Source organism: Oncorhynchus keta, chromosome 21 (genome assembly GCF_023373465.1).
Source record: "Oncorhynchus keta strain PuntledgeMale-10-30-2019 chromosome 21, Oket_V2, whole genome shotgun sequence".
NCBI lineage: Eukaryota > Metazoa > Chordata > Actinopteri > Salmoniformes > Salmonidae > Oncorhynchus > Oncorhynchus keta.
Window position 1 is genome coordinate 22,095,291 of NC_068441.1, and position 15,169 is coordinate 22,110,459.

Consider the following 15,169-nt stretch of genomic DNA (forward strand, 5'->3'; position numbering starts at 1 on the left):
GGACAATGAAAGAAGTATTGAGTTGAGTTAATTATTGCCGTGCAATGACATGTTTTGAAATACATGGTTGTGCTGTACTGCACGTACTCCTGTAGCAGCTAGATGGTCTTTACCATTCGGCTATCAGATTTGCCACAAATGCTCCTTATAGGCACATCACTGCACTCTATACTCCTCTGTAAACTGGTCATCTCTGTAGACCCGTCACAAGACCCACTGGTTGATGCTTATTTCTAAATCCCTCTTAGGCCTCACTCCCCCCTATCTGAGATACCTACTGCAGCCCTCATCCTCCACATACAACACCCGGTCTGCCAGTCAGATTCTGTTAAAGGTCTCTAAGTCTCTCTCTACACATCCCTGGGCTGCTCCTCTTTTCAGTTTGCTGCAGCTAACGACTGGAACGAGCGGCAACAAACACTCAAACTGGACCGTTTTATCTCCATCTCTTCATTCAAAGACTCAACCATGGACACTCTTACTGACAGTTGTGGCTGCTTCGCGTGATGTATTGTTGTCTCTACCTTTTTGCCCCTTGTTCTGTTGCCTGTGCCCAATAATGTTTGTACCATGTTTTGTGCTGCTACCATGTTGTGCTGCTGCCATGTTGTATTGCTACCATGTTGTTGTCATGTTGTGTTGCTACTATGCTGTTTTGTCATGTGTTGCTGCCATGCTATGTTGTTGTCTTAGGACTCTTTTTATGTAGTGTTGTCTCTCTTGTCGTGATGTGTGTTTTGTTCTATATATGGACACACCCACACACACACACACTACAAATATATATATATATATATATATATGTAGTCCCAGACCCTGTCCCCGCAGGAGGCCTGCGTGGGTAACTAGCAATTTTTATTTAACCTTTAGTTAAATAAAGGTTAAATAAAATTCAAAATAAAATACTTGGAGTTATACAGTCATTTTTGAGCTGTCAAATTTATATAAGGAGAGTAGTTGTGTCAAATAAATAGATACTATAGCTAGATCATTTGATACAGCATGCATTTCACTTTGAATGTCTACTTAGACTGGACTGCTCTGAACTCAGACCAGAGATACCTATCAACGATGCCAGTGCTTTTAGAGACTGTCGAATTAATATGAATTAATAAATATAACTTGTTATGCTCAGTAGAGGCAGCTGTGATAGGTACAGGATTCTTGTCTTTCTACCATCTCTCACAGCCCACTTTGTCCTTTTGAATTAAATAAATAAAAACACTTGATTAATTTCCTCTCTGATACTTCACAGTGAATCATGAAACAGACTCAAAAGTGGAGACAAGGTTCCTCTCACGTTCTCTCTCACTCCCTCTCCTATTTGCCTGCTGTGTGCTTTACATTCGTCAACTCTTTCTCCCTACATTTCCTTGAAGGTCTCCTTTTTTTGTGCAGTATTTTCCTCTCTCTCTCTCTCTCTCTCTCCGTCTCACCCTTTCTTTCTGACTGTCCTCAGCTCTTACTCTTTCTTCGTATCACTCTCTCACTCCTCTCACTCCTCTAACCTCTTTTCCCTTTTTCTCTTTCTGCCTCTCCTTTTGACCCCCCCACACCCCCTGTCTCTCCGCTCTGTTCCATCAGACACGGTTAGATGGTGACAGCCATTCAATTGGATAATTAACACCAATTTAATGCTCGTTACCCTCAATGCATTTGTCTCGTTTGATTTGTAATCATGAGGCGTTTTCAAAGGATAACATGTTTATATCTGTGTAGCGCTCTCTTTGTGGTGGCTTTATCAGTGCCATTGATTTAAACGTACAGGGAAAGCAGTCTATTATCATAAATGACTGTACTCTACTTGCCTGTGCATCAGATTATGTCTGTTCATTTCCTCGAAATAGAATACAATCTATTGTATTTGCACATCTTCCTTTTGGAGGTTTGCGTTGTCATTTAGACAAAAATCATTTCTCTCTTTCCTTTTTTTCCTAAGCTGTTTCTTGAAATATGTTCCTGGCTGTTTGTTGTACTTAGGTCATTTAATTAGCCGGTAAAGTGACTATAAAGACATATTACGGTCAAATTCCAGCCTCTGGGATAAATAAATATGTTCTACTTGTACAACTTCAGATGTGTCATTTGTCTCCAGGGGAATGCAAAGCACTTGGTGAAATGAAGTCATGCTCTGGTGTCAGAGTACTGCTGCCTGATCTCTTCTAACACTGTTTTAATCATTTCACCACATGCATGTACAGGTAACTGTCAAAATAACGGAAACACACAGAAAAAGTGTGTAATAGGGTGTTGAGACACCAAGAGCTGCCAGAACAGCTTCAATACACCTTGGCATAGATTCTACACATGTCTGGAACTCTATTGGAGGGATGCGACACCCTTCTACCACGAGAAATTCTATTATTGTTGTTAATGGTGGTGGAAAACAGTTACATAATTAAATTATATCTGGTCTAAGGTCTAACGTTTATATCCAATGATAAACCATTTAATTAATTAGCCTACTGTCTAATCAGGACAAAGTTAGTGTGAATGTTTTAAATTTAAATAAGGAGATTTAGTTCAAGTTAGACACACAGTTGACTTTTTATCCAGAATACCTTCAGAATTCTCATGTGCTGTCTCCAGTTACATTCATATTTTAAATGAATGGTCACAGCTTCTTCGTCCTTTACTTGACCCCTGTTGAGAAAAAACAATCACATCTACCCATTCTCTATCACTCCTCAGCAACCCATCCCTCCATCCACCGCTCTGTCCACAGACTTCCAGCTCTGAGTTCATGTACATAGACACAGTCAGTCAGTCAATCAAAGACGTATCTAAATTGAAAGCAGAACATCTCATTTGAGACAACGACTGTGTTTCAAATGACTCAATCTATTCCATACAGTGCAATACAGTACTTATGGCAAGAGCCGTAGAGGGTGTAGTGTATCACGATAATGCCTCAAGCATTGGGTCAGATTAGTAACTTAGATAGTAGGACACGACCTTGTCTAGGAGTTTGGAGAGATTCACACCTGAGTTTCACCCCTGAGTTTGAAGAGATTCACACCAGACTAAGCCTAACCCATTTCCACTTTACTTTCCTGACAACATTATCCATCACTCCTACCAGAACGGCAGTTCTACCTGCTTATTATTGACCTTAGTTTTGTCCCTGTAGAGAACTATAAAAGTGTGTGTGCATGTGCCTGTGCCTGGCTAGATTTCTTTGAGTTTGGCCACATTAGCTTTTTACTAACTCAATGCTGTCTATGGCTATGTATGTCAGTATAGTCCAGGTGATATGTGCCAAATTTTAGATGCCGTTCATTTTTTAAATAAAAGCATGAAACTTGGTACACTTGTATAGTTTGGGGTCCTGAACATTTTCAGAAAGGGAGCCATTGCAAAAACGCCTCCTGGTGGCTGTGATGGACATTTTTCTATTCCTGATGTTTGACGATCAAAGATTACAATGGCGCCATGTACAACATCATAAACTATTCCGATTATTATATAATGGTGGACCGCCATGGTTGCCATGGAAGGAAATGTCTGTCTGTGGCATAGAGACACATAGAGTGGTCTGCTACTGTCTTCTTGCCCCTGGTTGTGAAAGTGGATACTGTGTGTAAATTCACAGAACACAGGAAGGGCATTTGATTTCTCTGGACCCAGGGACTTCAAGGGGTGATTTCATTTGCAAGTATGTACTTCAAGTGCTTGCTGGTCCCAAATGCCACCCACCACTCCTCAAATTATATTTCAGAAGGGAACATTTTCAGTTTCGAGCAATTCACAATTTTCTTTTATGATTGCACTAGCAGTCAATAAAAACAGAAATCAAACTCATTTTGCATCACATCAAAATCAATGACTACAAATTGCATTTATTTAGTGCTTTTCACAACAACACTTGTCAGAAAGTGCTTCACATTAACCTGGCCTAAACCCCCAAAGACCAATCAGCAGCTGCACTATGTGGCAAGATGAAGACAAGACGGAAGGAGCCTTCTTGAGCTGAACAGAGAAGATGGTTGGAGTGCAAGCTGTGACACACTGTCAGTTTTGGCAAGAAAGTACAGTAGAGTATATCTGACAACCAGACATTTAGACAAGACAAGTCATAATAAGTTAATGGCATGGATGAACAACAACGTCATAGTAGATCAGAGTGTACAAGACCCTAGTCTGAGAGTTGTCCACATATGCGGACATAGATCTAATATTCTATATACTTATTCAATCCAAGTCATCCCAAAATTAGTCTATATGTGGGCATTCTGAGAATGTGGCCAAAACATCAGTCAACTTCCCTTGATGTGTTGTGTGACATTTTTGCAAACAATTTTCTTTTACTGCTCACTGTTATGTATTTTGTTCAGCCAGAAGATGCAGCATATTCTCCTGAGACATCCACTGCTGAAAGATTTCATCCGTCTCATGTCGTTCTTGACAACACGCCAGTAATCCAAACCATACAATAGAACCGATTTGACATTGCTGTTATGTAGGTGGATATTTGTTTTGAGGCTGCTCTGCTCAGACCTCAAGGTGGGATGAGTTGGGCAAATGCACAATGTGGGGTTTTTGGCTAAGTTTTAGAGATCTTCCATCTGGGAGAACAGGCTCCACTGAATACCTCTGGGTTTATATGATGTGGTTTTGGTCATGATGCAGTCAATGGTAATAAGGAAGAGTATCTGAGGGATGAAGGAACACTGATCTGAACTGTTTATTGTGTTGTACTTGGCGTTATTTTAATCCTTTACCATCAAACCATAGCTGTAGACGTCACCTTTTCTGTGTTATCGTGTTTGGTTCAGCAGATATGAAGGAAAATAGACATTGCTATATGGTGGAAAATAAAAATGGTCGCCACAACCGCCAAGAGGCCGTTTAAGCAATGGCTCCCTTTCTGAAAGTGTACAGGACCCATAACTGTTATGAATAAGTTAACAGAATTTTAAAACATCACCTGGACTGGTAAGAAAATAGCAATATGTGTCCTTTTGCCAGCAGACCAGGTTGCACTCAAGACTCTCCTCTCCCGTTCCCCCTCAGTCTCCTCACGTGTGTAGGAATGATTTGCTTTTCCAACTCCTCTTTTTATACCGTGTTGTTTATTTACCCACTTATTCTGAGAATAAATCAAGGTCAGCACACAAAGCCACCACATAGCCACTCAGATTAATTGTAATGCAAATACTCCTGCATCTGGAACACTAGGCTGACAGACACTGACGTGCCAAACAATACACAATGCAAACACACACAAACACACACATAGAGTTTATAGTTTTACTGCTTCCATTATCTGTGTGCGTGTGTGTGTTCTTGAGTGCATGTAGTGTGTGACATGTGTATAGTATTATCGTTATTTCGAACTGTGTGTAAATGCGTGCATGCTCCTGGTAAATTTGTCAGCGACTTCAAAGCGCAAGCCGCCTCCCTCCTTGATGAGCGAGCTGTTCCGATGTTTATCATGACCAGCTTTTCAACTCAGGAGACACACAAAAAACATCAAGGATGGAGGCATTAACAGGATAAAAAGGAAGAGAGAAAACAGTGTGGGAATAATATTGCAAATAGAAATAGTTTCCAGTTCCCTGGGGGACACTGACGTGAGAGAGAGGTGCCATATCAGCCCTGTCTGTTAATCTGTTTGTGATCAAAACTGTCTGTCTGTGTCTGTGTGTTCCAGATGGTACATTCAGCATCAGTATGCTACTGGCACTCTTACTGTCAGGGTTCATTTTTAATGTGGCCCTTTCCTGTGATCAAATGACCCAGTGGCCTCATGGGTAGAATGTTATTCATATTTTTCAGAATTTCAGAATTAATAAACTTTTATTTGTTTTACGCCTAAAATCTGGTGTTTCTATGTCAAACAGTTGTGTTATATTTCAGTCTTCTGTGATGTATACAAAGATTAATATTGGGATGCACAATCAAAATGTAAGCCAATAACCATGTGAGGTGTATACTTTTGTTTCAAAGTATATTTGTTTAAGACTACCAAGGAGCACTCTGTGTGACCCCAAATTATTTATTTTTTGTTACATTCTTTTATTAAAGTTAACTAGGCGAGTCAGTTAAGAACAAATTGTTATTTACAATGACGGCATACCAAAAGGCAAAAGGCCTCCTGCGGGGACGGGGGCTGGGATATTTTTTTTTATATATATATATAAATATAGGAACATAACACACATCACAACAAGAGAGACAACACTACATAAATAGAGACCTAAGACAACAACATAGCAAGAGCACAACATACCATGGTAAGCAACACAACATGGCAGCAGCACAAAACATGGTACAAACATTATTAGGCAAAGACAACACAAAGAGCAAGAAGGTAGAGACAACAATACACCATGTAAAGCAACCACAACAGTCAGTAAGAGTGTCCATGGTTGAGTCTTTGAATGAAGTTAAAACTGTCCAGTTTGAGTGTTTGCTGCAGTTCGTTCCAGTCGCTAACTGCAGTAAACTGAAAAGAGGAGCGACCCAGAGATGTGTGTGCTTTGGGCACCTTTAACAGAATGTGACTGGCAGAACAGGTGTTGTATGTCGAGGATGAGGGCTACAGTAGATATCTCAGATAGGGGGGAGTGAGGCCTAAGAGGGTTTTATAAATAAGCATCACTTTTTTTAGCACACTGCAGTAAAATTAAGAGGTATTGAGAGACTTAAGTAAATTACGGAAAGGTATAAAGAAATATAATCAACAACATTGAGTGCTGTACAATACAGTAATACAATATAGTAACACACACGTTTTTTGTGAATCATATTCTGTATTTTTTTTTAAATAATGGTCAAAATTTTAGGATGCTCATCCTTCTGGCAGATCGCTCGAGATTGACTTCGAAATTGGATGTCTGCCCACCTTTAAAGCAGCCCACTAGGGGCAACAGCGAGCACTATTACCATCAAGTGGACAGAGGTGGTGGATGGGTTTAATCCCATGACTCCGGATCTGAAGTGGTAGACACAAATGTTTTATTTCTTTGTTTTAACCCTATCCCAAACCTTAACTCTTACCTTAGATAGTTGGAATGAATGCCTAAATGTATCCCATTACACTTGTACCCATGTCCTTCTGTAGCTCAGTTGGTAGAGCATGGCGCTTGTAACGCCATAGTAGTGGGTTTGATTCCCGGGACCACCCATACGTAGAATGTATGCACACATGACTGTAAGTCGCTTTGGATAAAAGCGTATGCTAAATGGCATATATTAAATGGCATATATACGGGTTGAAAATATCAGATTTGGGCAGTGATAAGCTCCTAAATTGGAATGCAGTGGCTGTACAGTAACATGCTATAATTGATGTCAGGCTCTGCGCTTCACAATGCTGTATGGGTTTTGACTGAAGGCTGCTCTGAACTTGAGCACCGCACGCTACAAGAAGTTGCCCCCATTCACTCAATGCTATTTGGGCTTCTTTTGGTAATGTTTTGTTGTCAATTGAGGGAAATGCTATAAATTAAGAAGATTCTGTGTATTTTTAAGGATGAAACGTTGGGGAGTATAATAAATACAGTTTTGATGTCATACAAGTAAGCCAAACACCCGTGAGTCCAAATTTCCATATCATAAAACAATGTCAAATACATTTTCAACAATTATGATCACTATGTTTGATGTACAGTTACAAGATGACATGATGTCATACCCTGGGTTGTTCTGAAAAGAATGATCCTATGTTTGTCTATTGCAGGTATTCCCAAACTGGGGTACACACAATAATATCGGGGGTACGCCAAATAAAAATGTGATTAACGTAAATAAAACATTTTTACATTTTTATACATTTTTAAATATTTTCTAATATTTTTAAATGTTTTATTCCTCACATTTTCCAACGGGGCTATACCTTTTGGTGAGGTTTATTTCTCGCCTGAGGGGCCTCACTGCTAAACATAAAATTAAACCATCTAGTGTTCAGCAAAATAACAACACAATGTCAAATATAGGTAGCCTAATCAAATAATAAACATCCAATCAAATTAACCGTTAGTCTCTCGCGGGAATTCCACTATCGGTCCATATGTAGCCAAACATAGCTGCTGCTTTGTTAATTAAAGCAAGGCCCCTGAACTCTCCTGTATTTTCTGCACTATGCAATGACATGGGTAGTGACCATGTAAAGATTTTACAACATACAGAAGTGCGCTGGTTATCAAGGGGCAAACTATTGACACATTCTTTTCTTTACTGACTATAATCTTCACCAATCTGTGTGATGTTTTTTCTCTCCTGAATGATCTGAATCTAGGATTACAGGAACTCTCCGCAACTATATTCAATACTGGGGACAGAATTGAGGTTATGATTAAGAAGTGTGAGCTCTTCTCAGTCTGCATTAACAACACACAGGTCTTTCCATCATTGTATGATTTCTTTGTGTGCAAATGAACTCAAGCTTACGGACAATGTCAAATGTGATATAGCGATGCACCTGAGTGAGTTGGGTGTGCAATAACGCAGGTATTCCTCAAACGGATTACACACAAAAAAAGGATTCATTATCCCTTTCATGGCCTGCCTCCAGTCCACTTACCAATATCTGAACAAGAGAGCCTCGGCGAAAATGCAGAAAGCTGTTCTGTGAAAATTGAGTTTAATCAGAAACCACTGCCAGATTTCTGGATTGGGCTGCGCTCAGAGTATTCTGCCTTGGAAAATCGGCTGTTAAAACTTCTTATGGCTGGGGGGCAGTATTGAGTAGCTTGGATGAATTAGGTGCCCAGAGTAAACTGCTTGCTACTCCTGTCCAGAAGCTAAGATATGCATATTATTAGTAGATTTGGATAGAAAACACTCTGGCGTTTCTAAAACTGTTTGAATGATGTCTGTGAGTATAACAGAACTCATATGGCAGTCAAAAACCTGAGATAAAATCCAACCAGGAAGTGGGAAATCTGAGGTTTGTAGGTTTTCAAGTGTTTGCCTATCCAATATAGATTGTAAAATTTGGTCCGATTGCACTTCATAAGGCTTCCACTAGATGTCAACAGTCTTTAGAACCTTGTTTCAGGCTTCTACTGTGAAGGGGGAGCGAATAAGAGCTGTTTGAATCAGGGGTCTGGCAGAATGCCAAGTCAAGCACGCTCCCGTGAGAGTGAGCTGCGTTCCTTTTAATTTCTAAAGACAAAGGAATTGTCCGGTGGAAACATTTTTGAAGATTTATATTAAAAACATCCTAAAGATTGATTCTATACATCGTTTCACATGTTTCTACGAACTGTAATATAACTTTTTTGACTTTTCGTCTGGACAAAGTGCCTGCGCCTCTTGAATTTGGATTAGTGAACTAAACGCGCAAACAAAAAGGGAGGTATTTGGACATAAATGATGGGCTTTATCGAACAAAACAAACATTTATTGTGGAATTGGGATTCCTGGGAGTGCATTCCGATGAAGATCATCAAAGGTAAGTGAATATTTATAACACTATTTCTGACTTCTGTTGACTCCACAACATGGCGGGTATCTGTATGGCTTATTTTGGTGCCTGAGCGCTGAAATCTGACACAGTGGGTTGCATTAAGGAGAAGAATATATTTAAGACACTGATGCCCTTTGCATACAGGTACCTACAGTTGAAGTCGGAAGTTTACATACACCTTAGCCAAATACATTTAAACTCAATTTTCACAATTCCTGATGTTTAGTCCTAGTAAGAATACCCTGTTTTAGGTCAGTTAGGATCACCACTTTATTTTAAGAATATGAAATGTCAGAATAATAGTAGAGAGAATGATTTATTTCAGCTTTTATTTCTTTCATCACATTCCCAGTAGGTCAGAAGTTTACATACACTCAATTAGTATTTGGTATCATTGCCTTTAAATTGTTTAACTTGGGTCAAACGTTTCGGGTACCCTTCTACAAGCTTCCCACAATAAATTGGGTGAATTTTGGCCCATTCCTCCTGACAGAGCTGCTCTAACTGAGTTTGTAGGCCTCCTTGCTCGCACATGCTTTTTCAGTTCTGCCCACACATTTTCTATAGAATTGAGGTCAGGGCTCAGTGATTGCCACTCCAATACGTTGACTTTGTTGTCTTTAAGTCATTTTGCCACAACTTTGGAAGTATGCTTCGGGTCATTGTCCATTTGAAAGACCCATTTGCGACCAAGCTTCAACTTCCTGACTGATGTCTTGAGATGTTGCTTCAATATATCCACATAAGTTTTCTTCCTCATGAAGCTATCTATTTTGTGAAGTGCACCAGACCCTCTTGCAGCAAAGCACCCCCACAACATGATGCTGCCACCCCCGTGCTTTGCGGTTGGGAGGGTGTTCTTCGGCGTGCAAGCCTCCCCTTTTTCCTCCAAGCATAACGATGGTCATTATGGCCAAACAGTTCTATTTTTGTTTCATCAGACCAGAAGACATTTCTCCAAAAAGTACGATCTTTGTCCCCATGTGCAGTTGCAAACCATAGTCTGGCTTTTTTATGGCTGTTTTGGAGCAGTGGTTTCTTCTTTGCTGAGCGGCCTTTCAGGTTATGTCGATATAGGACTCGTTTAACTGTGGATAAAAAATACTTTTGTACCTCTTTCCTCCAGCATCTTCACTGTAATTGTCTGCATCATTTCCAATCCCCCATATTTTTGGGGTAAATATATATATCTTTACACGCATGCATATATATATACACATATATACATACACATACCTATATAGACGTATATTCTTAAAAAAAAAAAAGTATGTATCTTTATTATTATTCCCGCAAACCCTACCGTCGATAACCCAAATGGAGTAAACTAATAAACACTTATGCTTCTACCTTCAATCCATACATCTTATACACATTCTACAGAGACAGTCTACTTTACAATAGTTCTCTCTTGTTTGTTCTTAGTCCTTCCTCTATTTCTGATGTCCATCCAGTTTGATTTCTATCATATCATATTTTAGAACAGCTATTTATGTTGGCAATAGAACAAGCATTCAAATGATGCCACCTGACCCAGATTGCGGTTTATAATGGGCCGTAAACAACAACAGTAATTGTGGGATGGCGGGGATGCAAAACAACAAAACAAGAGTGCTTGTTCTAGTCCCTCAATGGCACAGCTAGGAGGGTTCAATGAAGCACCTTAATGTTGACGACTTCTTTATATATATATGCCATTTAGCAGACGCTTTTATCCAAAGCGACTTACAGTCATGTGTGCATACATTCTACGTATGGGTGGTCCCGGGAATCGAACCCACTACCCTGGCGTTACAAGCGCCATGCTCTAGCAACTGAGCTACAGAAGGACCACCACTTTAAGTCATAAAAATGTATCGCAATTACTTAGGAACTCCTTGGAGAGGTGTGGCCACTTGGAGACACAATTTACTCCTTTCATTCAGACCCTTGTCATTTTTTTAGTCTTATGTTGCATGTACCCCAAATTTTCCAGGAATGTTATTATTATGCTACTAAGTGTATCCAGAATATTGTCCGTTTTTGTTATCAACAAATGCAGCAAAAAGTATAGTAAATATAACATGCACATAAAATCAACAGTGTAGTGTCCTCATCTTTGGTCTAATAATGTTTCCACTATTTCAAAACTGTTCCATTTCAATTGCTATCATGCTTATGCATATGCATTTCATATGCATTTCTTATGTAAGAAACATTTCCATTTATCCCAGTCCATATAGGCCAATTCCCACCAGTGTCAAGGGTTCATGTTTTAACCCTATCCAAAACCTTAACCTTTCATTTCTAAATGTAACGTTTGGAGCAACTTTACATTTGAGGTTGGGGAAATGTAATGGTGCTGAGCAGGGGCAGTCAACCCAGGGTGTCAAAAACACCAAGAAATCTGACGTTTGGAGCAACTTTGAAATTTGGAGAAATGTGGAAAAACATCCGAATCTGAAGTCAAATGGGTAAATCCATGAGATCTTGTTGCATTCTTAACAGAGCAGAGACATGTTGGTAAGCTTTTTTCTTTTTTTACTGAGGAGGCACAGTGAAACCATGATGTTGCCAGATATTTCCGATTCCCCTGCCACATAACCCACATTTATCAGTGGAGCCTGTATTATTGAAAGTTCATATGTAGTATGTGTACTGAATATGGTTGAAACGTGGTCTACATTTAGATTTTCCTACGGGAGTATGAACAGTGCACTGACTCTTTGGCCCAAATGTGTGTGTAAAAGTCTAACTTTGTTCTCCCTCCTCTCCAGTCAGTGAGTCGATGCAGGGTTCCAATTCCATATTGACTGTTGGAGTTTCCCTAGAAATAATGGGGTGGACCAAAGAATAATCTTTTCCAAGATTATTATGTGTATTCATATACATTTTGTCTCTCTCTCCCTTTCCACTATCTCCCTTCCCTTCTCAATTTCAATTTTCAAATTCAATTTAAGGGCTTTATTGGCATGGGAAACATATGTTTACATTGCCAAAGCAAGTGAAATAGATCATTTTAAAAAAGTGAAATAAACAATAAAAATTAACAGTGAGCATTACCCTTACAAAAATGTAATATTATAGTGTTGTAATGATGTGCAAATAGTCTCTCTCTCTCTGTCTCTCTCTCTCCCCCTCTCTCCCTTTCTTTCTCTCTCTCCCCTTTGCTCTCTCCCTCTCTCTCCCCCCTCTCTCTTCCCCCCTCTCTCTTCCCCCCTACTCTCTCCAACCCTCTCTTTCCCATACAGCGTGTGAGGTGGGTTTCTATAAGCCAATGGCAGGTGATGGGTTGTGTGGGAGATGTCCTCTACAAAGCCACTCAGAGACCAGAGCTGCCCTCTACTGCCCCTGTGACTCCAGCCACTACAGGGCCCCTACAGACCCCCCTGCCGCACCCTGCACAAGTACATAATTCACAAATGCACACAGGCATGCACACACACAGACCGAATAATCACATGTAGGTCCACCTATCTTACACATGGCCTGGGTGACCTGGGTGATTTGGTTAACTGGGCATAAGCTAAATTTCTATGATTATTTATTTGAATTTCCCCTTTAGAGGGCCTCTCTAAACACTAGATGAACATAAACATCTGAAAGAGAAAATAGAAGCACATTCCACTGGTTCAGGTGCTAATCATGAAGAAAAACATGCAAATATACATCACTTTCTCTCTCTTCTCCCTTCAAATTGTTCTCCTCCATCACTTTTTCTCTTTCTCCTCTCCTTAGGCCCCCCAACAGCTCCAGTAAACATGATATCGTCGGTTAACGGTACGTCAGTGAATCTGGAGTGGGGTCGACCGATGGACTCGGGGGGTCGCAGTGACCTGCTGTACAGCGTGCTCTGTCAGAAGTGCTCTGGGGAAGGGGGGCAGTGTGAGGACTGTACAGCAGGGATGGGGTCAACCAGTGTGGGAGAGGGGATGGGAGGAGAGGGTGGAGGGACGGTGGACCGCTCTGGGGTGGTCCCGGTGCGGTTTGTTCCCCGGCAGAGCTTGCTGACCGAACCCTGGGTTACCGTTCTAAACCTGGTTGCCCACGCCAACTATACCTTCCGTATCCTAGCGATGAATGCGGTGACTCACCTAAGCAATGAGCCGGCGCCCTTCATATCTGTCAACATCACCACGAACCAGGCAGGTAGGGGACACCTGTATCGATTTAAAACATATAAATATATGCATGTAGGTTGTTTTACCTGTGGATCAAACACATACAGTTTACACATTAAAAATAACATCTCAACAGCTAGGCTGCATGATACATACAGTGCATTCAAAAGGTATTCAGACAACTTGACTTTTTCAACATTTTGTTATGTTACAGCCTTATTCTAAAATGGATTAAACAAAACATTTTCCTAATCTACTTGCAACCAATAACCGATAATGGCAAAGAGAAAAATGTATTACAAATAAAAAACAGAAATACCTTATTTACATAAGCATTCCTACCCTTTGCTATGAGACTCGAAACAGCTGCATCCTGTTTCTATTGATCATTCTTCTGTTATGACTTCTATGAATGGTGAGTGGAGGAGTCAAGCGCAGAGAGCAGGTAATTCCGTACTTGGATCTTTTATTCCAAAGACAATGGAGACACGGACATGCAAAACACAAGGACGCATGAAACAACCCGTCCATAATACGCAGGACTAAAACTGTCCGGAAAAAAAGAGATCACACTAATACACCAACACCAATAAACAGAGAACAAACCCGCACAATACCCAGCAGGCCTAGTGCCCTTAAATAGCCTACAAACAAAACTAACTCAAAACAGGTGTAACCAATTAGACCCAATAAACAGAAACAAAAGGAAAGGGAATCGATGGCAGCTAATAGGCCGTCGACCACGACCGCCGAGCGAACAGGAAGAGGCACCATCCCGACGCACGGCTCCCGCAGCGCGCTGACCCCGGCCTCGAGGATGAGACGTGGGGCGATCCGGGTGGAGGCGGTGGAAATCCCTCAAGAGGGAAGGATCTAAAATGTCCCTCCCCTGGTACCCAGCACCTCTCCTCCGGACCGTACCCCTCCCAGTCCACGAGGTACTGCAGGCCCCTCACCCGGCGTCTCGAGTCCAGAATAGCTCGTACTGTGTACGCCTGGGACCCCTCGATGTCCAGAAGGGGTGGAGGGACCTCCGGTACCTCACCTTCTTGTAGGGGACCAGCTACCACCAGCCTGAGGAGAGACACATGAATTGAGGGGTTAATGCAATAGTAAGAGGGAAGTTGCAATCTATAACACACCTCGTTTATTTTCCTCAGGACTTTAAATGGCCCCACACACTGCGGCCCGAGCTTCCGGCAGGGCAGGCTGTGGGGCAGGTTTCGGGTCGAGAGCCAGACCCTGTCCCCTGGTGCGAACACAGGGGCCTCACTGCGGTGGCGGTCAGCGTTTCTTTTCTGCCGTTCACTGGCCTGCCTGAGAGAATCCTGGACTGCCTGCCAGGTCTCTCTAGAGCGCTGTACCCACTCCTCCACCGCAGGAGCTTCGGTCTGACTCTGATGCCACGGAGCCAGAATCGGCTGGTAGCCCAGTACGCATTCAAATGGCGTTTACTCTCTCCACCTGCCCATTACTTTCGGGGTGATAACCAGAGGTAAGGCTGACCGAGACCCCCAGACGCTCAATAAACGCCCTCCAAACCCGGGACGTGAACTGGGGACCTCGATCAGATACGATGTCCTCTGGAACCCCGTAGTGTCGGAAGACGTGGGTAAATAGAGCCTCAGCAGTCTGTAGGGCCGTAGGGAGACCA

The 15,169-nt window shown here is 41.5% G+C and overlaps 2 protein-coding genes across 3 annotated transcripts in view; one reads left to right on the forward strand and one right to left on the reverse strand.

The window, feature by feature from the left end:
* The window catches only part of LOC118400263 (succinate dehydrogenase [ubiquinone] iron-sulfur subunit, mitochondrial-like), a 401,361-nt gene that overhangs the window by 132,937 nt on the left and 253,255 nt on the right, over positions 1-15,169 (reverse strand). The window lies entirely within an intron of this gene.
* LOC118370843 (ephrin type-A receptor 8-like) overlaps positions 1-15,169 on the forward strand; it is a 153,131-nt gene that overhangs the window by 127,234 nt on the left and 10,728 nt on the right. For both annotated transcript variants that reach the window (XR_008074244.1, XM_052473469.1), the window contains exons 6-7: positions 12,646-12,801; positions 13,133-13,543. Coding sequence is in view for 1 of the 2 variants with exons in the window: in XM_052473469.1 (XP_052329429.1) it covers positions 12,646-12,801; positions 13,133-13,543 (567 nt within the window). In the remaining variant the exon portion in view is untranslated. The remainder of the gene's footprint in view (positions 1-12,645; positions 12,802-13,132; positions 13,544-15,169) is intronic.